The sequence below is a fragment of the Phocoena sinus genome, chromosome 16, assembly GCF_008692025.1.
Source record: "Phocoena sinus isolate mPhoSin1 chromosome 16, mPhoSin1.pri, whole genome shotgun sequence".
NCBI lineage: Eukaryota > Metazoa > Chordata > Mammalia > Artiodactyla > Phocoenidae > Phocoena > Phocoena sinus.
In genome coordinates, this window is record NC_045778.1 from 66208776 (window position 1) to 66232843 (window position 24068).

General features: G+C 34.2%; 1 protein-coding gene across 3 annotated transcripts in view; it reads left to right on the forward strand.

Moving 5' to 3' along the window:
* The window catches only part of SHOC2 (SHOC2 leucine rich repeat scaffold protein), a 112691-nt gene extending 91589 nt beyond the window's left edge, over nucleotides 1-21102 (forward strand). For all 3 annotated transcript variants that reach the window (XM_032608664.1, XM_032608663.1, XM_032608665.1), the window contains 6 exons: nucleotides 5182-5312; nucleotides 9567-9755; nucleotides 14866-14988; nucleotides 16938-17075; nucleotides 17397-17514; nucleotides 19002-21102. In XM_032608664.1, coding sequence (XP_032464555.1) covers nucleotides 5182-5312; nucleotides 9567-9755; nucleotides 14866-14988; nucleotides 16938-17075; nucleotides 17397-17514; nucleotides 19002-19210 — 908 coding nt within the window. In that variant the 3' untranslated portion in view covers nucleotides 19211-21102. The remainder of the gene's footprint in view (nucleotides 1-5181; nucleotides 5313-9566; nucleotides 9756-14865; nucleotides 14989-16937; nucleotides 17076-17396; nucleotides 17515-19001) is intronic.
* Nucleotides 21103-24068: the final 2966 nt, after the last annotated feature.

The following is a 24068-nucleotide window of genomic DNA, read 5'->3' on the forward strand; positions in this document are numbered from 1 at the left end:
GGGTTTTTTTGGTTGTTTTTTTTTTTTTTTTTCTTTTGCGGTACGTGGGCCTCTCACTGCTGGGGCCTCTCACTGCTGTGGCCTCTCCCGTTGTGGAGCACAGGCTCCGGACGCGCAGGCTCAGCAGCTATGGCTCACGGGCGTAGCCGCTCTGCGGCATGTGGGATCTTCCCGGACTGGGGCACGAACCCGTGTCCCCTGCACCAGCAGGCGGACTTTCAACCATTACGCCACCAGGGAAGCCCTAACTGTTAGTTTTGATGTGTTTTTCCCCACTCTTTTTGCATGCATGTGTTTTTTACAATGTTGAGGTAATAAAAAGCATGTGATTTTGTTATCTGGCTTTTTTCATTTAATATCATAACTTAGTCTTTCACATCTTAAAGATTTTTGTAACATAATTTTAATAGGTACAGACTGTAACAGAATATAGAAATACCGTAGAATAAAATCATGTTTTGAAGATCTGTTAGGTATCAGTCATTGTGCTAAGTATCTTACACACATTGTGTGAGTGACCCTGTCGGATAGGTGGCATTATCCCCACTTTATGAGTGAGGAGATAGACTCTTGTTAAATAACTTGCCCAGGGTCACATAGATAATATAATATCCTTTGTTTTTTCTATTACACTGTGGTGCCTTCAATTTAAATAATTATTCATCTATTCTTGAACATATAGGTTGTCCCCATTTTTTGCTATTAGAAATATGACTAATTAACATACTTCATCATAAAGCAGATTATTTTTTGCCATCCCAACTTCTAAGTAACATTTGTATCAAATTCAATGTCACAGTGCAGTGACAACAATAGTAAATATTATTCTTGCCCTTATTTCTGATCTCTAAATTCTCTGGAGCTTTGAAAAGTGACCCAGCCCTCTGCTTGTTTGTTTTTTCTCCCCTTCCAAAATTGACACATCTCACTGGAGTGTCATCAGAAAGATACTAGTGAAGCATCCTTAGTTAATTTAGAAAACAATTTAAAGGCAAATTTAACTTGTCTTTGCTAAGTGGTAGTTTTTATTGTTGCTTTTAAATTCAGTTTTCTGCCTGTTGGAATCTTAATTAATCATAAATAGCAAACTCTGGGCCCAGTTTCCAAGCACTCTTATAAGAAAGTAATATAAATGAGCATAGCATACCTCTGTAATAGTTCTAATTGCAGGAATTGAAATGGTTGCTAAGGTTTTTTTCACATTATAGTTGGCTAGACTTATGGTATAGAATTATCATAGTATTTTTAAAAAATATTTATTTGGTTGCACCCGGTCTTCGTTGGGGCATGTGGGATCTTTAGTTGTGGCATGCAGGATCTAGTTCCCTGGCCAGGGATTGAACATGGACCCCCTGCACTGGGAGCACAGAGTCTTAACCACTGGACCACCAGCGAAATCCCCAGAGTATGTTTTTTTTTTTTTTTTTTTTTTTTTTTGGCTGTACGTGGGCCTCTCACTGTTGTGGCCTCTCCCGTTGTGGGGCACAGGCTCCGGACGCGCAGGCTCAGCGGCCATGACTCATGGGACCAGCTGCTCCACTGCATGTGGGATCTTCCCGGACCGGGGCACGAACCCGCGTCCCCTGCATCGGCAGGCAGACTCTCAACCACTGCGCCACCAGGGAAGCCCTCCCCAGAGTATTTTTGATAGCAATACTAGCTCTTGAAAATGTAAAGGGTAAAAATTAGCTCCATTTAGTCATTTCTTAGAATCTTGATCACTGTTTTCTTCAGCAAAAGGGAAGGATGCAAATGAGTATAACAGGATAAGGAATATGAGGCATGGTGACTGCCCTCCTAGGTTTAAGGCTTAACTTATTCTATAGGCTAATATATATTTTCTGTAAATATTGGAGTAATGTTAGACATATCTAAGAAAGAAAATTATTCGTACAGCAACTTTTTGAAAAATGGTCAAAGCAAAAAGAAAGAAATGGACAAACATCAGAAAGTTGCTGAAAGTTGAAAGGCATAAAAATATTTATCTCCAAAAAGTTAAGTGTGACACAGGCATCCACTTCTATACAGGCATACCTTGGAGACATTACAGATTCCATCTCAGACCAGCACAACAAAGCGAATATCACAATAAAGCATCACACAAATTTTTTGTTTCCCAGTGTATATAAAAGTTATGTTCATACAGTACTGTAGTCTGTTAAGTGTGCAATAGCATTATGTCTAAAAAAATGTACAAATCTTAATTTAAAATAGTTTATTGATAAAAAGTACTAACCATAATCTGAGCCTTAAGGGTCTTGCCTTGGTCCTCATGGCTGCTGACTGATCAGGGTGGTGGCTGCTGAAACTTGGGTGGATGTGGCAGTTTCTTAAATCAAACCACATAAAGTTTGCTGCATTGACTGACTTTTCCTTTCATGCAGCATGTAATGGTATGTAATACCATTTTACCCACAATAGAGCTTCTTTCAGAATTGGAGTCAGTTCTCTCAAACCCCTGCCGCTGCTTTATCAATGAAAGCTTATGTAATATTCTAAATACTTCGTTGTCATTTCAACAGTCTTCACAGCATCTTTACCAGTAGAGTAGGTTCCACCTCCAGAAACCACTTTCTTTGTTCATCTATAAGAAGCAGTGCCTCATCTGTTAAAAGTCTTATCATAAGATTGCAGCAATTCAGTCACATCTTCAGGCTCCACTTCTAATTCTAGAAGTCTAGAGAGTCAGCCTGTCTGAAGCTTTGAAGCCAAGCATTGACTTCTCCTCTATAGCTGTGAAAGTTCTAAATGGCATCTTCAGTATAAGGCTGTTTTGTCTACATTGAAAACCTTGTTTAGTGTAGCCGCCTTCATTAGTTATCTTAGCTGCATCTTCTGGATGACTTGCTACAGCTTCTACATTAGCACTTGCTGGTTCACCTTGTACTTTTTTTTTTTTTGCGGTATGTGGGTCTGTCACTGTTGTGGCCTCTCCCGTTGCGGAGCACAGGCTCCGGATGCGCAGGCTCAGCGGCGATGGCTCATGGGCCCAGCCGCTCCGTGGCACGTGGGATCTTCCAGGACCGGGGCACGAACCTCCGTCCCCTGCATCGGCAGGCGGACCCTCAACCACTGCGCCACCAGGGAAGACCACCATGTACTTTTATGTATGGAGAGCCATCTCTTTTCTTAAACCTCATGAACCAACCTCAGTTAGCTTCTAACTTTTCTTCTGCAGCTTTATCACCTCTCTCAGCCTTCATAGAATTGAACAGAGTTAGGGCCTTGCTCTGAATTAGGCTTTGGCTTAAGGGAATGTAGTGGCTGGTTTGATCTTCTATCTGGACCACTAAAACATTCTTTACTTCAGCAATAAGGCTGTTTTCCTTTTCTATCATTCACGTGTTCACTACAGTAGCTCTTTTAATCTCCTTCAAGAACTTTTCCTTTGCATTTGCAACTTGGCTGACTGGCGCAAGAGGCCTAGCTTTCAACCTAGCTGTCCACATGCCTTTCTCACTAAGCTTAATCATTTCTAGCTTTTTATTTAAAGTGAAAAACATGCGACTCTAACTTTCACTTGGTTAGAGGTCACTGTAGGGTTATTATTGGCCAAATTTCAATATTGTTGTATCTTAGGGGAGAGGGAGAGAGACAGGGAAGCAGCTGGTAAGTGGAGCAGACAGAATACACACAGCATTTATCAATTTAAGTTCACTGTCTTAAATGGGTGCAGTTTGTGGCACCCCAAAGCAATTATACTAGTAACATCAAAGACCACTGGTCAGGCTTCCCTGGTGGCGCAGTGGTTGAAAGTCCGCCTGCCGATGCAGGGGACACGGGTTCGTGCCCCGGTCCAGGAGGATCCCACATGCCACGGAGTGGCTGGGCCCGTGAGCCATGGCCGCTGGGCTTGCGCGTCCGGAGCCTGTGCTCCACAATGGGAGAGGCCACGGCAGTGAGAGGCCCGCGTACCGCAAAAACAAAAACAAAAACAAAGATCACTGGTCATAGATCACCATAACAAGTATAATAATAATGGAAAAGTTTGAAATATAGCAAGAATTACTAAAATGGGACACAGAGACATTAAGTGAGCAAATGATATTGGAAAATGGCACCAACAGACTTGTTCAATGCACGGTTGCCACAGACCTTCAATACATAAAGTTGCAGTATCTGTGAAGCACAATAAAGCAAAGTACAGTAAAATGAAGTATGCCTATCATTTCTAATACTGGTGATACTGTTTAATTTAAAACTAGAGGCTACATTTAACATTTTAACCTAGCCCAACTAAAAACGTTATAGCAACAATTGCAATGTGGAATCAGAAAAGAAATTAACCAGTCATGGCAAAGAAATACATTGAACTAAATTCTCATTACTCTTATCTTTTTTGCTATCAAAGTGAACTTATTTTCTGATGTATATTTGGGAAATTAAATTTGATTTAAACCTTCTATGATAGCAGATATCATCATATTCATCCATGTAGTTTACATGTAGCTTGCCATGGGTCTTAGCAATAAAAGTAGAAAATGTCTATTTTTATGCTTTGCTTATTTTAGTTATTCAATAGTGGCTAATATGCTCAAGCTGGATATGTTTAGATAATAAGAGAGACTATAACTTTCACTTCTGTTTGTAAAAAATTACTTAGAGAAATTTTTTTACCATCAGGTCAACTTTTTAGAGAAATTTTGGAATGTTTATATTTAAATTCGTGGAAAATATCGAACCTTTCTGATCTCACAAAATAGTTGTGCATCTTATATTTTAAATAATACCATTTTAGAAATTTGAAAATTTTTTCTTCAAAATTACATGCACATTTTTATATATAGCCATTTGTTCTATATTGGATCACTATCGCATAGATACAAATGGGATTAACTATTATAAATTTAAAATATTTACTACTTGATGTTTTACTAATTGATGTTATTCAATTAGGCCTTATCTAAAGGTTATTTTTTATTAAAGTATGACAATACTTTACAATAATTGATTTTTAAAATTGACTTATAGCTGTGTATTTCATTATTTCTCTAAGAGGGCACGAAAGTGGTTTCAGTTTCATCCTAATTGATAGAGTGTAGTGTGCAGTTTCTTGGTACAAAAAGTTAAGGATCTTGCTAAAATAGTGCTTCAAAGTAATTCATAAATACTGGTTGATAGCCTGGGACAGTGACAGGCTCATCGGATTAAAAGAAATTCCCTTTTTTTGTGTGTTCACAGGAAACCTGTCCAGTTTAAGTCGTCTTGGTCTGAGATATAACAGACTGTCAGCAATACCTAGGTCATTGGCAAAATGCAGTGCACTTGAAGAATTAAATTTAGAGAACAATAACATTTCTACTTTACCAGAGGTAAGAAGTGGATTACGGTAAACTCTTGAAACAAGCCTGCAAGATAATGAAGGGAAAACTAGTCAATCTTTACAGCTGGGTAAATAATATGATGATTGAAATTGCTTAAATAATGGGTATGCTGTGGACATATAGCCCACCACTAAGATAAAAATTCCGAAAAAGAAAGAGTAGATATGATTATAGGAACAGAAAGGAAGGTGGAAAATCAGTGTTCTACTTTCCGCTTTAGTACCATGTAAATCTTTCTCATGTCATTTGGGACTTGACAATAAAAGCCATTGAGGAGAGGTTGTATAGCTGGTTTTAAAACTCAGCTACCCCACCCAGTTCAGTAATAAAAGAAAAAAGATATTGTAGAAAGATGATAAAAGAATGACTATATAGAATACACTACTTATTATCCAGATTAATACGAGCTGCAACATGCCTGTGACTCAAATTATTGCCCTGCTTATACAATAACATTAAAGCCTGTTTAGCAATACCAGTCACCAGAATCTGCTATTTTTTTTAACACATTATTTTAAATTTGGGTTTTGTTGGTTCTGTTAGAAAAATATTTTCACTTTTGCATAGAGATTAATTGGGCAAGATGCAATATTCTTTTTTAAATTGTTTTTCTCAACTTTATTATTTTTTACTCTTGCCATTTCTTTTGCTACCTGCTGTTTTAGCGTACCCAACAACTAGTAAGTTTGCTTGTAGTTATTCAAGCATAATATCTTACTGTAGTATTCTAACAAGCAAAAGAATGGAATTGTGGAGTTATGGATTGATTGAACTTTGCAAAGTCTTTTTTCTCTAATAATTAAAACTATATAAGTAGCCCTATTATGTTTAGATTATTACTAATTTTCCCATCTGTGTGTGTGTGTGTGTGTGTGTGTGTGTGTGTGTGTATTTGAATTAAGAATAAAGGTGCTTTGGATGAATGTTTTTCAGATGTATGCTTTGATTTATAATGAACAATTTGAGTAGGTGAGGCTCTAGGTTTGTAGCAATTAGTTTATCAAATAAATTTAATTAATTTGTTTCTTAGGCATACAGAAATAAAGTAGCACCTATTAATTTGGTTCCTATTAATCTAGATGCTTGCGTTTTCAGAAAAAACTTAGAGTACAAAAATGAGTTTCCCAGGATTGTAGTTTCTAGTCTGGACCAGTTCACTAAAACTACTATGACAGTATATCACCTGTGGCAAAAGAGTACTATTGTTAGTAGTAGTTTAAGTGGGATAAGGATTAGACTCCACAGATTGTAGATATCGCCCTGACAGCTAGACTGTTTGGATTTTTTAATTTCTGTGATGGTGGTAATTTACAGTGATCAGAATGGATGAGGTTCTACTGTTTAATGTCATCCTCTTTTTAACAGTAATTCATATCCATAATAAGGGAAATAATTAGCATATTAATTAGACCTTGTTGGGATTTTTTTAAGATGTGATTTGTGAGCTTAAGTAAGACTGACTGCTTTTACAATGTCAGTATGCCTAAATATAAAGACTGGGTGTATATCAAGTTTCACCAAGTGAGAAATTTTAATATTTATTTATATATCCAGTCTTATTGTTACTGAAGGGAAACATAATTATTGGAAACCTCTTAGGATAAAGACACGTGCTAAGTATATAATATTTTGTTACTGAAATAAGTTAGGATTTATTTTTGATAAGAGAATTATAAAGAAGACAGCTCTCTTCAGTCTGGCTGTGGAAGAAAGGGTGTATGTGTATTTAAACAGGCCTGTTTTCAGATAGAGAAGCTATGGGAGAAATCCTTGATTGGCCTTGTTCAAATATTGGAAAATATTGTTTTATTTAAAAGTAGTCTATGTGCTTTGGAAGTAGTGTATTCTTAATGCAAATGTGTAATTATCTGCGTTTATAATCACAATAAGAAAAATAATAAAATCCATTAAACAGCACTTAGACGTTCAAGCTGGCAAGAAAAATCAGGAAAGTGGTTTTCACTGGGGGCGCATTATATTGCTGAAATCAGAGCTGGCAAAATGACTACTTTTCCATTTGAAGACTGTCTGAAAATGGACTAGTTTTAATGTAGACATAAACACAAAAGGAGAAAGAACTTAATGAATTTAAGCACATCTACTCAAGGCATAAAGCTAGGAGCTCTACATGTATTATTCCATTTACATCTTCACTATAATCCTACTAGTTATTGGGGTAGTCGCATCAAATAGGGAAATAAGACTTAAGAGAAGTCATGTTTTTGGCCAAATTTGTCACGCTTAAATATTTTTTCTGGAAATATGGTGAGAGATATATTATCTAATTAATTCACCAAAGATCACAAGGCTGGTAAGTAGAAGATGTGAGATGGGAACCCAGATGTGCCTGACTCTAAAGCAATGATAAGCAACCCCAAAGCTTCATAGCATGACCTAAGAATGGAAAGGTTGGAGAGCTGCATTCTTGTTGCCCCTTTTCAAATATCCTCAGGTGTTAACATTTTTTCATAAAAGAATATCAATTCAATAAAGTAAGTCAGCTCTAAGCATAATAAAAATAACATTTTTGCCATGAGACTCAATAGAACTCCTTTATTTACAGTGAAGTAGGATGTAGACATTTTCCCTGACTTGACTGCCGTGAAAGTTTTCTCTTTCTCTATTCTTTCTTTTTTCTGTGTATAGCAATTGACAAATGTTGAGTAGCTTATTCATGTTCATCATAAAGGACAAGTTTCAGTTCACTTCACTAATTATAACTTCAATTATATAGTTATTTTTTTCCTTCAGTGGGCCTTGCAAATCACAGCTGACACTTCAGGTACTAAGTCTTCAGTTTCCTCATGGTGGATAGCCAAAATTAGAACATTATTTAAAACACACACCTCACAATGTTTGTTTTCTCCTTGCTTGGGCTTTTACATCAATCCAGAATATTTTCTTCTGCTTCTCTGAGTATTTAAAATTTTTTTTCATCCTTTAAGATCTGGCACACTCTCAGACTCTCAGCCTTCTTCTTGCTTTTCTGGTTATTCCAGTATTCTTTTCTTTGAATTTAAATAAAGAAGTGACTTAAAATTTGAGCACTTATTATAATGCGAGGTATTGTAAAGCTGTTTATATATTTTTATTGCTTTAAAAAAACTCTATTATAGCCTATAAAATAAGGCATCATCATTTTACAAATGAATAAAACTAGTGTTCAGAGAAATAACTTGCCCAAAGTCACAAGCTACTAAAAGATAGGGCCAGGATATAAAACTATAGCCTGCACCAGTGTTTCTCAGACATTAATGAACATACAGATTACCTGGGAATCTTAAGACTCATATTATGATTCTATAGGAGTGGGGCCTAAGAGTCCTCATTTCTAGCATGCTCTCAGGGGATTCTGATGCTGCTCTTCCTTGAGCCAGACTTTGAATAGCAAGAGCCTATTCTGTATACTTTATTACTGATTATATACAGTTATATATTATTTTCTTTTTCCTATCTGTGTGCTTTATTTCTCTAAGTGGGATTTAGTCTTCTTAATGGCAGAGACTCTTATAACACCTAGCACTGTGGTTACATGGTGGGAGACTGAAGTAAGAGGGAATATGGGGTTATATGCTAAGTAAATACTTGTTTGGTAGATGTATATTCCCTCAGAAATTTACTGTATGGAAAAGCAATATATAATATGAGGAAGTATATTATCTTCTGAATTTAATATCCCTAAAAGGAACATTTAAATTACTGAATGACACATTACTCTGTGCTAAGCATTATATTAACCTTAGTAATAATTTAGAGATAGGTACTTAACTAAGACCTGGATAGGACTGATCACATAGCAGGTGGCAGAGTCAGGACTCAGACCCAGGACTGTCTGATACCAATGTTTCCGCTTTTATAGAAGTCTAAAACTAGCCACTCATGAAACACCTCTTACCCACAGATATATTTTCTTTACCCTGTAGACTGTTTTAAATAAATTAAAGCCAAAGAATAAAAATCAAGAGATTTAATATAAGTAAATGAATTTCCTGTTTCTTTGTAAAGTCTGGAAATCTGACTACATTGGCTTCACATTCCTGCAAGGCAACAGTTAGCTAGAGCTGAGTAGTGAGTGACTTTTCTCAAGGTGAGGCATCACAGAACCGGTCCAACCGGTCTCTGTCATTTGTTACCTGCAAGGCCCTTTGAGGCATTTGTTTGGGACTGCTGCTCTGTACTCTACAGAATAAGTCTTGTTACAGTTCTAATTCTTATGTTTATTTCATTTTTTTTTTTTTACAGAGTCTTTTATCAAGTCTTGTGAAACTGAATAGTTTGACCTTAGCTAGAAACTGCTTCCAGTTATATCCAGTAGGTGGTCCATCTCAGTTTTCCACCATCTATTCCCTCAACATGGAACACAATCGAATCAACAAAATCCCATTTGGAATTTTCTCCAGAGCAAAAGTATTAAGTAAGCTGAATATGAAGGTAAGCCTCTATTTGTATTAGGGGAAAATAACTACTATGACTAGTACTTCTAATATTTATGGTTTATCAGAATGGGTACTTGTTTCTTGCTGATGGGAATCTAAACTGATAATAAGGATACTTCAGGACAATTTGTGCTAGACAACAAATAGCTTAGAACCATGCAATATCCTTAGCAGTTTGAATAATCATGAATATCCATAAAGCATAGTTGTAGGGATATTTATTGCAGAGCTTTCCATTTAACTGGTACCAACTTACTGAAATTAATAGGGATTTCATTTCTTAAAAGTACTATATCTTCAGTGAAATAATATGAAGCAATTACAAATACTCTAGTTTAGAAGAATATTAAATACCAGTTGAAATACTCTCAATTTATTAAGTAGGAAAAAGTTAAGCATGTAAAGATTCTCTTTGTACACATTGTTTTGAAAAGCTGTTTTTAATGTGTTCAATTATATATTAAATATCTATAAATTTATATGCATACATATAGCCAGTGTTTACTAAAATATAATGTTTATCTTTGAATATCAGAATTATTTATGGGTGATCTCTTTTTTTTTTATCTTTTTTATTGAGGTATAATTGACCTCTTACATTATATTAGTTTCAGATGTACAACATAATGATTCGGTATTTGTATATATTGTTAAATGATCACCGCAGTAGGCCTAGTTAAAATCCATCACCATACATAGTTACAGAATTTTTTTTTCTGTGATGAGAACTTTTAAGATTTACTCTCTCATCAACTTTCAAATATGCAATACAATATTAACTATAATCACCATGCTGTACTTTTGACTCTCTTCATCCATTTCATCTACCCTCTACCCCCTGCCTCTTGCAACCACCAATATGTTCTTTTTCTCTCTGAGCTTGGTTTTTGTTATTGCTGTTGCTTGTTTGTTTTTTTTGGATTCCACATATAAGTGAGATCATATGGTATTTTTCTTTCTTTGTCTGACTTATTTCATTTAGCGTAATGCCTTCAAAGTCCATCCATGTCCTCACAAATAACAAGGTTTTTATACTTTTTTATGACTGGATAGTATTCCATTGAATATATATACCACATCTTCTTTATCCATTGATTCATTGGTGGACACTTAGGTTGTTTCTGTATCTTGGCTGTTGTAAATAATGTTGCAATGAACATAAAGGTGCATATTTCTTTTTGAGTTAGTGTTTTTGTTTTCTTTGGGTAAATACATTGGAGTAGAAATGCTGGATCATATGGTAATTCTCTTTTTAATTTTTTGAGGAACCTCCATACTGTTTTCCATTGGGACTGCACCGATTTACATTCCCACGAACAGTGCAGAAGGATTCCTTTTTCTCCACATTCTCACCAACACTTGTTATTTCTTGTCTTTTTGATGATAGCCATTCTGACAGCAGTGAAGTGATATCTCATTATGGTTTTGATTTGCATTTCCCTGATAATTAGTGATATTGAGTACATTTTCATGTATCTGTTGGCCATCTGTATGTCTTCTTTGGAAAAATATCCAGATCCTGTGCTCATTTTTTAATTGGATTGTTTGGGGGTTTTTTTGCTGTTGAGTTGTATGAGTTCTTTATATATTTTGGATATTAATCCCTTGTCAGATAGATGATTTGCAAATATTTTTTCCTAACGGGTGATTTTTAGTTTCTTTTTACTTGTCTGTATTCTCTACAGTGAATGAATTTCACATTTGTAATAAGAAAAAGGAATTTTATTGCAAAAGGAGGAAAGAAATGAAAAATGATTTGTCCAGTGATTTAATTTGTAGTGAACAAACTTTAGGCCCACAGGTAATAATAATTGGCCACATAAGTAATTCATGGCTGAGGTAGGAATCCAGGAAGCGTAGATTTCCTGCTTTCAGGTTTAGTGTTCTTTATATTGTATCATACTACATCCTTTTGTCTTTGAACCATTTCAGAATAATTGTCGTTCTTTAAACTACAGTCTAATTTTTAATTCTATGTATACTTCTTCATAAGTATATGTATCTTTTATAATTGTTTGGAAGTATATAATAAGTGAACCAGTGGAAGTTCAAAATAGTCTTATAATCTTAAACAAGTAAAATGTACTGTTAACTAGTCTGGTTATATATATGAGGTTTACCAGTGGTAATGGCATTAGTTCTGAATGTTTAATTTGTAATACGAGGCTTAGACAGCAGTCCACGTATTCATTTGGTTAAACATTTTCTTTAAAATAAATTTATTCATTTATCTGTTTTTGGCTGCATTGGGTCTTCGTTGCTGCACACGGACTTTCTCTAGTTGCGGCGAGCAGGGGCTACTCTTTGATATTGTGCACAGGCTTCTTATTGCAGTGGCTTCTCTTGTTGCGGAGCACGGGCTCTAGGCACACAGGCTTCAGTAGTTGTGGTTCACAGGCTTTAGAGCACAGGCTCAGTAGTTGTGGCACATGGGCTTAGTTGCTCCATGGCATGTGGGATCTTCCCGGACCAGGGCTCGAACCCTTGTCCACTGCATTGGCAGGCGGATTCTTAACCACTGCGCCACCAGGGAAGTCCCATTTGGTTAAACATTTTTATGGATATTATGTTATTGTAATATGTTAGCTTGGAAAAGCTTGCTGTTTTCAGTGAAATGATAAAAAAAAATTTGCATAGAGCTTTGAAATTAATTTTTCTTCAAAATCGAGACAAATGGTTAACAGAACTTTTTCTTGAAAGAAGTCAAAATGATGCCTGACATTCTCCTCCTCACATAAACATCAGTAGTAAATTTTTTTAATGAAAATGCTTTATCGTGCTAATAACTATCAGTAGTTTGGGCATAGGTAGATAAGAAGTTTAAATAGGTAATAAGTTTAAATATTATAATAAAAGAAAAACTTGGCTTTCCAATGGATGTTTGCTACTTGGGATTTCTCTTATGGATGATTTTGTGTAAAATGAGATCAGTAATTAATGTACATTGCAGAAAAAATTTTAAATACAGATGAACAAAAAGGACATAAAATTTTAAAATTCCACTGCTGTTAATAAATTGGCATATATCATTGATACCCAACTGGGACAGGGAATACTGATGGTCCCATCTCAGTACCAGAATACCCTGAGCACACAACAGTGTGGTAATATAAGTGAATATGAGGAAGCGGGGGAAAAAAACTAATGAATCACTGGCATGTATTTCACTATATTTTCTGTGTATAGCTATATCTAATTTTTAAATAAAATTAGAATCACAGTGTTTCATCATTTGTTTTTATTATTTAATGATAAGTATGTTTTTACCATCTTTTCGTATGGATTCTTAAAGTAAAATCATGGAGACTTAGTGTTTTAATGATTTAATTTGCTTTCTTATTACAACTTTTTTCCTCTCCTACTTTATTGTTCAGCATCTCTAGAATTGCTGAGCTTATCTGGATTCCTTGTGGGCTATAGTTAGATATGTCTTCTTCCATTGTGCTCATGAACATTCAGATTTTATTCAGTGATTTCTATACATTACTGTGAAGTGAGAAAAACATTATATTTATCACTGGGACCTTTGAAATCTTAAGTGTTCATCTGTATAGTGTATTCTTCCATATCCAACACAGATAATCGCATAGGGAACAAACTTCTAGTTTAGACTTAAAAATAAAAACCTAATTACTGTTTGAAAAACTTCGGAGGCTTAGAGTTTTTGTTCCTTTTCTTTTCTTTCTATTGGGTGGGCCAGAAGGTTCGTTCGGTTTTTTCCGTATGATGGCTCTAGTAGCACTTAGTTGTCTTTAACTTCATTCAAAACAATTTTGTTAGATTGTATGTGACAGCTGTCATGTCATTGTGCGTTTAAAAAAAGACTTACCAAAATTGGTGAATTTTTGTGTAGCCATTTTAATATTGAAGAATAAGAAGAATATTGAAAAAAGCAACATTTTTGGCATATTATGCTTTATTATTTCAAGAAAGGTAAAAATGCAACTGAAATACAAAAAGAAGATTTGTTCAGTGTATGGAGAAGGTGCTGTGACTGATCGAACGTGTCAAAAGTGGTTTGCGAAGTTTCATGCTGGAGATTTCTCGCTGGACGATGCTCCACGGTCAGGTAGACCAGTTGAAGTTGATAACGATCAAATTGAAACAATAATTGAGAACAATGAACATTATATTATGCGGGAGATAGCCGACATACTCAGAATATCCAAATCAAGCATTGAAAATAATTTACACCAGCTTGGTTATGTTAATCGCTTTGATGTTTGGGTTCCACATAAATTAGGCGAAAAAACCTTCTTGACCATATTTCCACATGCGATTCTCTACTGAAATGTAATGAAAATGTTCCCTTTTTAAAACAAATTGTGATGGGTGATGAAAAGTGGATAGTGTACAATAATGTGGAATGGAAGAGATCATGGGGCAAACAGAATGAACCACCACCAACCACACCAAAGGCTGGTCTTCATCCAAAGAAGATGATGTTGTGTATATGGTGGGATTGGAAGGGAGTCCTCTATTATGAGCTCCTTCTGGAAAACCAAATGATTAATTCCAACAAGTACTGCTTGCAGTTAGACCCACTGAAAGCGGCACCTGACGAAAAGCGTCTAGAATTAGTCAACAGAAAACGCATAATCTTCCATCAGGATAACGCAGGACTGCGTGTTTCTTTGATGACCAGGCAAAAGCTGTTACAGCTTGGCTGGGAAGTTCTGATTAATCTGCTGTATTCACCAGACATTGCACCTTTGGGTTTCCATTTATTTCGGTCTTTACAGAATTCTCTTAATGGGAAAATTTTCAATTCCCTGGAAGACTGTAAAAGGCACCTGGACCAGTTCTTTGCTCAAAAACATAAAAAGTTTTGGGAAGATGGAATTATGAAGTTGCCTGAAAAATGGCAGAACGTAGTGGAACAAAAGGGTGAATACGTTGTTCAATAAAGTTCTTGGTGAAAATGAAAAAATGTGTCCTTTATTTTTACTTAGAAAACCAAAGGTGCTTTGTGGCCCATCCAATATATTTAGACATCAAAAAAGGGAATGACTTTTTCTGTTTAAGAATTCTCTTTCTATAGGGAGGTACATATGGCGCTTTGATTTTGTGGTTTTACCTTGAATGCTTCTTTTTGTCTTTGTCAGGACAATCAGTTGACATCACTTCCCTTGGATTTTGGAACTTGGACCAGTATGGTAGAATTGAATTTAGCTACAAATCAGCTCACAAAGATCCCTGAGGATGTGTCTGGTCTTGTTTCTCTTGAGGTGAGTATAAAGAGCATCTAGAACTCCTTAGACTCTTCCACAGTTTTCTCACTTGTGAAGTTTCCAGTTAAACAATTTCTAAGTGGGTGAAGATCATAATTACCGGGATTGGCCAAAAAGTTCGTTCGGGTTTTTCTGTACGATGGTACGGAAAAACCCGAACGAACCTTTTGGCCAACCCAATAGAAATGTTAGTGCTCTCGGGACTTCCCTGGCAGTCCAGTGGTTACAACAATGTGCTTCCAATGCAGGGGGCATGGGTTCCATCCCTGGTCTGGAACTAAGATCCCACATGCCATGCAGCATGGCCATAAATAAATAGATAAAGTCCAGATTTAATCAGTTAAGAAAAAGAAAAGAAAAAAAAAAGAAATGTTAGTGCTCTCTTAAACATGCAGCCCTATTAGGATGATGAAATATTGACTTAATCTGGGCTCAATGCTTTTGAATTACTCTTGCCCACTGAAAGTTGGTAGGTTTGAATGCTATAAAGTATCTTTGAAAGAAAGGGTCTCTAAAACTTAGCATCTTTTAGAACATATTTTTTTCTTAGCTCTATTTAAGAATGTTGCACCATTGCCCTCTAAAATAATTATGGGGTCCTCAGATGGGAATTCAGAACCCTTCATGTAATTCTGACCTACTTTTCCGTCCTGAATACCCACCTCCTCTTTTATTTACTAAGTTGATTATTTTCTTTGTTGGCAGTGTGTGCATATTTCTAGCTCTGTACCTTTAGTCTTATTGTTCCCAATATCTAGTATGCTCTCTTCTCATCCCCATAAATTTTTCTTCTAAAATTATTTCTCATAATTAAAAGATCCATCTTCCTGTCACCTCCTCAGTCAAGGATGATTTCTCCTGCCTCTAAGTTACTAACATTTTCACCCTTTGATGAAAAAGTTTACTAATAGTAAATAAGCATTTCTAAAAATGTCCTCTGTATTCATGTTTTTAAAAAATCTAATTTCTCTATTATTATTGTATTTAGTAAGGTGAAATAGTACGGTGTTGGGGTTAATAGCAGGAGCTTTGAAGCTGAACAGATCTGGGTACAGTTCCACTTTAACTCTCTCTATTTATGGATTTAACATGCCCAAGCTTCAGTTTCCTCAGCTGTGAAATGGGGATGATAGTATTCTCCTCATAAAGTTTTAGTTAGGATTAAATGCAATAATGCACATTTCTCATTTAGTACAGTGCAATGCAAATAGTAGTACACTCAGTAAATGATAGCTCAATAAATGATATCATTTCTTGGTCTTACTGAATATGTTTACTTCATTATGTGTAGTATAACTTTGGGAGAAATAAGTGGGCATAAAAAATTAGCCAGAACTTTATATAGATCTTTTCATTTAGTGCTCTTTTCACTATCCCTATACCCAGTATTGTTTCCCCACCTAACCCTCCCCCATTGTAACTTCTCTGAGAATAAGGATTGTTATCTTCTTCAACCTTTTTTTTCCCTTCTTCAGGATATTTCAGGATGCCTTGCAATGTAATAAATTTTCTACAAATAATAACTGTAGTGGATTGATATGGGCAGTTTAGAAGTCAATTGTCTCCCTTAAATGATGGTTAGTAAGGAGTTTTGAATAAATAATTGGTTTCCTATTAGATACATATTTGTAACTATTCAGTATCAAAATACCATTAACTGTATGAATCTTAGTGCAAGTAGTTAATAATTTTATATTTTTTGTAATTTAGTTAAAATTAAATTCTTTCCTTTTGCTTTTATTAGTTTTGTCTTAAACTATTTTGTTTCCAATAACTATGGTGATTTTTTTTTAGAATAGTAAGTTTAATGTCTTGTTATATAATTAAACATTACCCTTAATATTCACTGTTTAGAAAATTAGCATTGCTTAATAAATTTTAAGCCACACAATAACACATAATTCTGTTTTGTGAGCTGTCAAACATTATCAAAAATTTCTCTTTAGGTTCTGATACTATCAAACAATCTTCTAAAGAAGCTTCCCCATGGTCTTGGAAACCTTAGGAAGTTAAGAGAGTTGGATTTAGAGGAGAACAAATTAGAATCCTTGCCAAATGAAATTGCTTATCTTAAGGATTTACAGGTAAAACATTATCCTGATGATTTTATAGGTATATAATTAAGGTTTTTGTAATGCATTCCAAATTGCATGTTATTCTTGGACCAAACAGATTTTCCTGTTATATAGCATTAGGGCTGAATTTTATGTTCATGTAACCTATCTGCTTTTGTCTTCCTAACAAATGATGTTTTTTGAAAGAAAAGCTTATTTAGTGATTCTTATATTATCCAATCTAATTTCTATGTTTATTTTATTGGTTTAGTAGTTTAGATGTAGTTTTTAAAAATTTACATGTTTTAGGAAATATATATGTAACCGTCTTTTATTTTGTTAATCTTTTAGAAATTAGTCTTGACAAACAACCAATTAACCACTCTTCCGAGAGGCATTGGTCACCTTACCAATCTTACACATCTAGGCCTTGGAGAGAACCTACTTACTCATCTTCCTGAGGAAATTGGTATGAACCCTTTGGATACTTGACTTTGTAGTAATAATTTGCTTTTGTGTGTTCAAGCAGTATTTCAGATAAATATAACAAATCTACTATTTTTTTCATCTTAATCAGGTTACATCAGGCTCATGATTTTTTTATAGAGCACCAGTAGTGGTTCGTTGGTTGGTTGGTTTTGATTAGGTTTCCTCATGGGGTTTTAGGGTTAATGTTATATTTGACAATGTTTTAGCATACTTACATTTCAGTAGATTTAACCTCAATTTAGAAGAGTTATTTTTCTTCCAAATTTAAAAATTACACAAGCTTGAATTAAATTAGTAGTGTCTTATGCCAAAAGAACCTTCCCTTGTGAGGTTTTAGGATTGATATTAATATTTGATTAATATTAATATTTGAGAGTACTTCAGAATTTTCTAAGTGTTTTCATATCCATTATTTCATACTATCAATGTAAACACCTTAAATTTTAGGCAGTGTAAATTGCCTCATTTTACAGAGAGTTAATTGATTAAGGTCACATAGTAATTCTAAAATTAGTAATCCCATGTATTATATTCTCCCATCTATATACCATGCTGTTTCAGAGGCACTATAGATTAGTGGTTAAGAATGGTTTTGGAGTACAATAGACAACTCTGCTGCTTATTGGTTTTGTGGCTTGGATAAGGTACAAGAAACTCGCTAAGCTTCAAGTTTCCTACCTGTAAAATAAGGATAGTAGTAACTTCTCATAGAGTTGCTCTGAATAATAAATAAAATCTTAAATGTGAACAAATCCATTACCTAGTAACTGTTGTTTTTTTTATTTTCTACATACCACTATCAAATAATTATAAATTTTGAAGTTTAAAAATTGGAAACAGTAAGGCAACTATACACTTTTATTTCTAGTATGTTTATCCATCTGGCCTCATGCAATTGCTAGAAACATTTGCCTAGAAAGTATGAGTATCCTAAGACAGTCTAAGAAAAAATTTTAAAAGATTACATAAATTGATTTTTGGCTTACTGTCAAATATGTAATAACTCTCTTAGTGAAAGATTTATACAAAGTAACAAAAACCTTTCACATGAGAAATTTATTACTGAGAGAGATTATCACATTTTCTCCAAGAGGAAAGTGATTTATAGGCACTGACTGTATAATAAACTTACCTCTGGAATTTTGAAAATATACACATGAATGCCAAGCTATCCCAAACAGAGTCTCTGGAGTTGTAGTATATGTTTTTTCAAAAAAACTCCAAGCTTGAAAACTAACCATAAAGGAAGAGATTCTGATTTAATTAGTATAGAGCATGACCTGGACATCAGTTTATGTGAATATGTGGGAACGTTTGAGATCCACAGTTGTAGAGAGTTTTAAAACTAAGAGAGTAAAAGGAAATGTGTGTTCAGTATTCATAATACCCAGGATAAGGATCATGCCCAGTTGAACTTTTTAAATAGTAATTAATTTTCTTAAGAAATAATTTTGTTTTTTAAAACAGGTACACTGGAGAATCTAGAAGAGCTGTATTTGAATGACAACCCCAACCTGCATAGCCTTCCCTTTGAGCTGGCTCTTTGCAGCAAGCTTTCAATCATGAGTATTGAGAACTGTCCACTCAGCCATCTTCCACCTCAGATTGTTGCTGGGGGTCCTTCTTTCATCATTCAGTTCCTAAAGATGCAGGGTCCATATCGTGCCATGGTCTGATACAAATCTGCTGGTCCCACACACTGTTCTTAAATAGACTGCCATTAATGTTTCATATCTATATCTGTATCTATTTATGTAGATATTGATATATTTGGCAGATTTATAAAGACTGCGTTATGTGTTTCTGCTAATAGAGGAATCATAGCCATTTAGATTTTTTTAAATTCTGTACAAAAGGCTTATATAAGTTTTCTTTGCTGAACTTGATGGATGTTTTCTGTTGTGTAAAATGATATGCCAGTTTGCTTAAAACATTTGCCAACAAATTATGAAGTTATTAAATTTAAGGGCCAGAGGTAGTATAGTTAGATATACTTTCTCTTAGCAAAAATACTGGGCAAACAATTTTGTTGCAACTTTTCATATATATTTTCCCCTTACCAATTGTCAGATCTTTATAGTATATAGGCCCTGAAGGTATAATTTTTCTTTAACTTATTTTGAAATTTGAGATTTGAATTTTATATATTGTTTACAGTCAGAGTAAATCACTGGATTTTTTTTTTTTTTGGTTTTGATTTGCTCTGTTTTGATCAGTGAAATCTAGAGTTTATATCCTCTGCTAAAGAATTTGCATCAGCTGATTTAAATATTAAAAGATATTTGCTTGTTAAAACAACTGGCAAAGTGAAAAGATACAGTCAGAAATTCTAGAATTCCTTTAATTATGTTTCTCTGATCAATTGTGAAGCAGAATATCTGAAGTGAGTCTTTGGGTTTGGGGGGAGGGTATTGAGACCTTTTCTAGTATAAATATCTTTTCTTAAGTTTGGGGGAACAGAAACTTGTAGTGTAAAGGAGTTTTCATTCCTGAAAGTTGCAGATCCACAAAAACTAACAGAATAATTTGGCAAAAAAAAAGACAAAGATACACGTAAACACACATTCTATATATGTATATACAATGCTATATAGATATGTATTTATTATATCATAAACTACGATAGGTAACTTTAAGGATTTCTCCCTAGCCTTGTACAATGAAATTGAATGTTTTTCTTTGAACACTGCAATATATGTATGTTTCAAGGTTATTTAACAGTGTACTATGGTTTTATATCTTGACTTGCCTTGTACATCTTTCAGTTCTGGAATATCTGCATCTAAGCACAATATCTTCACACTGTGCTATATTGCTGCTGAACTAAATGCACTTTTCCCCACATGTGGAGTACTGGCTTCAGACAATTCAGTTCAGTACCTTTGATTTCAATCTCATCTTTCCTTTTTTGGTAGTTAATACAGTTATGGAAAAGAGCACATTGCATAGAAGCCATTGATAGTTCAGTGGAAGTTCTGTAAGATATGCATGTGCTGTTTGGTATATTTTCTTTTGCTTTACTGCTTTGAAGGCTAGCAGTATTGTGTGTGCCCCTTATTACAGTATGCTTACTTTTGATAGTGTCAGTCTAGTCGATTTAAGTTTTGAAGAGACTCACAGAGCAAGTGCATTCTAGATATCATCCTAAAAAACACTTCCCATATAATGAATAACTATTATGTATAATTACATATTGCTGCTTGGTTTTCTTTTCTTTTTTTTTCCATTTAGATGGGCATTGTAGTTTAAATAAAACCATTTTTGAAGTAAGGTTATAACATTAAGATAGAAATTTGGAGTGTTGTTTTGCTTTTCCTGGCACTCAAAATCAGGACTAAGTTTGAGGTTCAACCTGTAGACGTAATTGGCAATTTTTAAAGGAGCAACTAAGAAATGGAAGGCAGGTAAAGATATAAAACCGTAGAATGCTTAAATGTGCTGTAAAACTATTGTAGATGTCACTGGATTTTACCAAGTAATATCCTTTCTTCTTTTTTTCCATCTACTGTGGCTTTTCAGTTAAAGTTGTGTTTATAAAAGGAATTTGTTTATTACAGCTCTACCTAGAGCTTGTGTGTATGTGTGGTTTTTAAAAATCTCATATCCAGATGTGTTTATATCTTAAGATAATGGAACTTGAACTTTAAAGGCAGTAACCTAATGTCTTTTTTTTTTTGAAAAAAATATGGGTATTGTTTCTTAAAAATGAATATAGATATGGTTTTTAAAACATTTTGGTCCCCCTACTCTCATTTATGTTAGTTTGCAGGAGAAATGCAAAGTGATCACAGTCCTACATGTAGAAGTGATATAACAGGCAAACCATCTATAGCTGAGGAATTATATATATATTTTTAAGATGCATAAAATGTGTCACATGTATGGCTGCCGCCTTGCAAGAACTCATGAATTTCATTACTTCTAACACAAAACTAAAATGGACTCTAATTTCCCAATTATCCTGTGTGATCATATTTAATATTTAAGTAGTTTGAGTATAGTAAGGGATATTGTTGAATGACTACATATGAACTAATATTTTCCTAAAACTGCAGTGGGACGAATTACCATGTCCATCAATTGTCCTTTTTTTTTAAAAGAAATTAAGTTTGGTTTCTCTGTGAGGCTCAGTAAATAGAAAATGTCATAGAATGTTACACTGTAAAAACATAGCTCTAAACTTTGCTTTTTGTTAATATATATAGTAGCAAACTGACAATGTCAAACAATCCTTTTGTGGTAGTTTAATACTTTTAAAATCCCAAATGATTATTTCATACAGAAAGAATCGGGAGATGCTAAGTAATTTATGGATTTGACGGATACATATGAAAACAATAGAAGATAGAAACTCTTGCAGGAGAAAATACACATAAAATATTTATTTGTACTTTTAGTAAAAGGTGGATAATACAATTGAAATGAGCTCTATAAATGTAATTGCGTATTTCTAATTTATCTCACTGTAAAAGCCTGAATCATTTAAAATAGATAAACTGTTATACATCACAATTTAGTCTTTCTCTGATAACTTTTGTTGTAACTTTTGATTTTCATCTCAGTTATTGCTAAGCCATGTATAAATAGTCCAAATTTCAGCTTGCAGAATTTGTAATTGTTCATCAGTAAGAAAGGGTCGTGGTTAAAGTGTATAAAGTGGTACACTTTGAAATGGAAAGGGGGCTATAAATTGTTGTGTTGGGCCAGTAGCCATACATCAGAACTGTCTGGAAAACCAGGATATATGGTTATTCTTGCATGATTAAAACTTAGATGAAAGCAAATGACACAACCCAAAATAGGAAAAAGAATACATTCCTGAAATTTTCAAATTTAACTAAAATACGTAACTTGTGAAGAAAGATTTCCTTCTGCCTATACCAGAAGAAGATGGTATACCACATATCTTTAGCTAGAACTTTTCTCTTGCCTTATTCTTTTGGTTGGTTTAGCCTTTAAGAGCCAATTTGGGGAACTGGAATACACATGACAATCTTTGGTTAATTATCAAATCTCAGAATTTAAATATGCAAGAGTTGTAATACTGATTTGGTATCTAAGGGAGTATCTTGAATGCTGTTGTATTACAAAAATATTATGAGAATGTTTTATAAAACATATCAGTACATTGTTATTGAATAGAATGTCGTCTTAAACCTGACAACACTAATTCTAAGGAAACATTTGTGGGTTTAATTTTTAATTTTGAAATTTAAGTTAAAGTATAAATAAGGTTCGAATTTTTTTTTTTAACTTTTAAAACTGAAGTTGGTCCTCAGTACCTTTCGAAAAACTTTCTCTTTACACACTTATTTTCCTGTTGATAGCATACATTCTAAATGTAAACTGTTTTGAATATAAATACCTGTTAGTGATTAAGACTTCAACTGGATAGTAGTTTATAGTGTTTCAGACTGGGGACTTTTTAAAGTTTGGTAGGAGGAACAGTGTCCACTATTGAAAGTAGCATGGGCAGGGCTGTCAGGTACGGGTTTTGCAGGTTGTGCAGCATACAACACTACATGTTGGGGGGATTTAGTCACATCATAAATTTGCATATTTATTATGACAGTTTTTCAGCAGATGGCAGTAAAGTGCCTTGTTCTAACAAAATCATGATATTATGTCAAATTTCTGGTACATGGAAGTAAAGAGTCTTGAGGAAGGAGCATTTTCCCTCCTCATTTGCACAAATGGCACTAGGTGGAATAGTGGAGAGAATTTGATCTTCATGCAAATTATTAGAGCTCCATCCTAACAATCCTAATAACAAATAATATTTAAATGACATTAAAATCAGTTTATTTGTTATAGGTACTACTAAAAAGGATCTTACTCTAAAAGTCTAATTAGAGCCTGTAGGTGCTTTATCAGTGACCATTATTATTTAGATTCCATATGTTATCTAATTTACCTTTTATCATTACTGGTATTATTTATATGCTGAATTTAACCTTCCACTGGTCTGATGAGGCTTAATATACAAATAACATTTGCATTAGTCATCTATACCACTTTTATCATGATTTTGTAGAAATTATTTTTCAATATGTCTAGCTAGCTAGCTAGCACATAAAACCTCATTCCACTACCAAAGGGAATGTTTCATATATGGCTCAAAACATTTAATATTAGTCTTTAATAGAAAAGTATACTGATGTATATTTTTTCCTCATTTCTCACCTCGAAACTCATTTTTAACAGAGTTCAGAAAGTTATCTTGTAATTAAGAAAGAAACAAAGTATTTTATATGATGATGGTGTCTTTTGATCATATTTCAATCTGCACACCAGAACTTGTTTTTAATTAGATACATGATAATTTACATAGTACACAGTTTACAAGGAATAGACAGAACACTACAAAAATGATACCTGAGAACAATATTTAACAGTTTTGACTTTTCTCCTAGTAAAAATCAGCCTTCCACTGATGTTTAACGTGGTTTGTGCTATTCTGAGTTATGACTCAAGGCTAAAAGGTATAAACAGCCTTCAGAAAATGTACTTTTAACCTGATTTATACTGTTGATT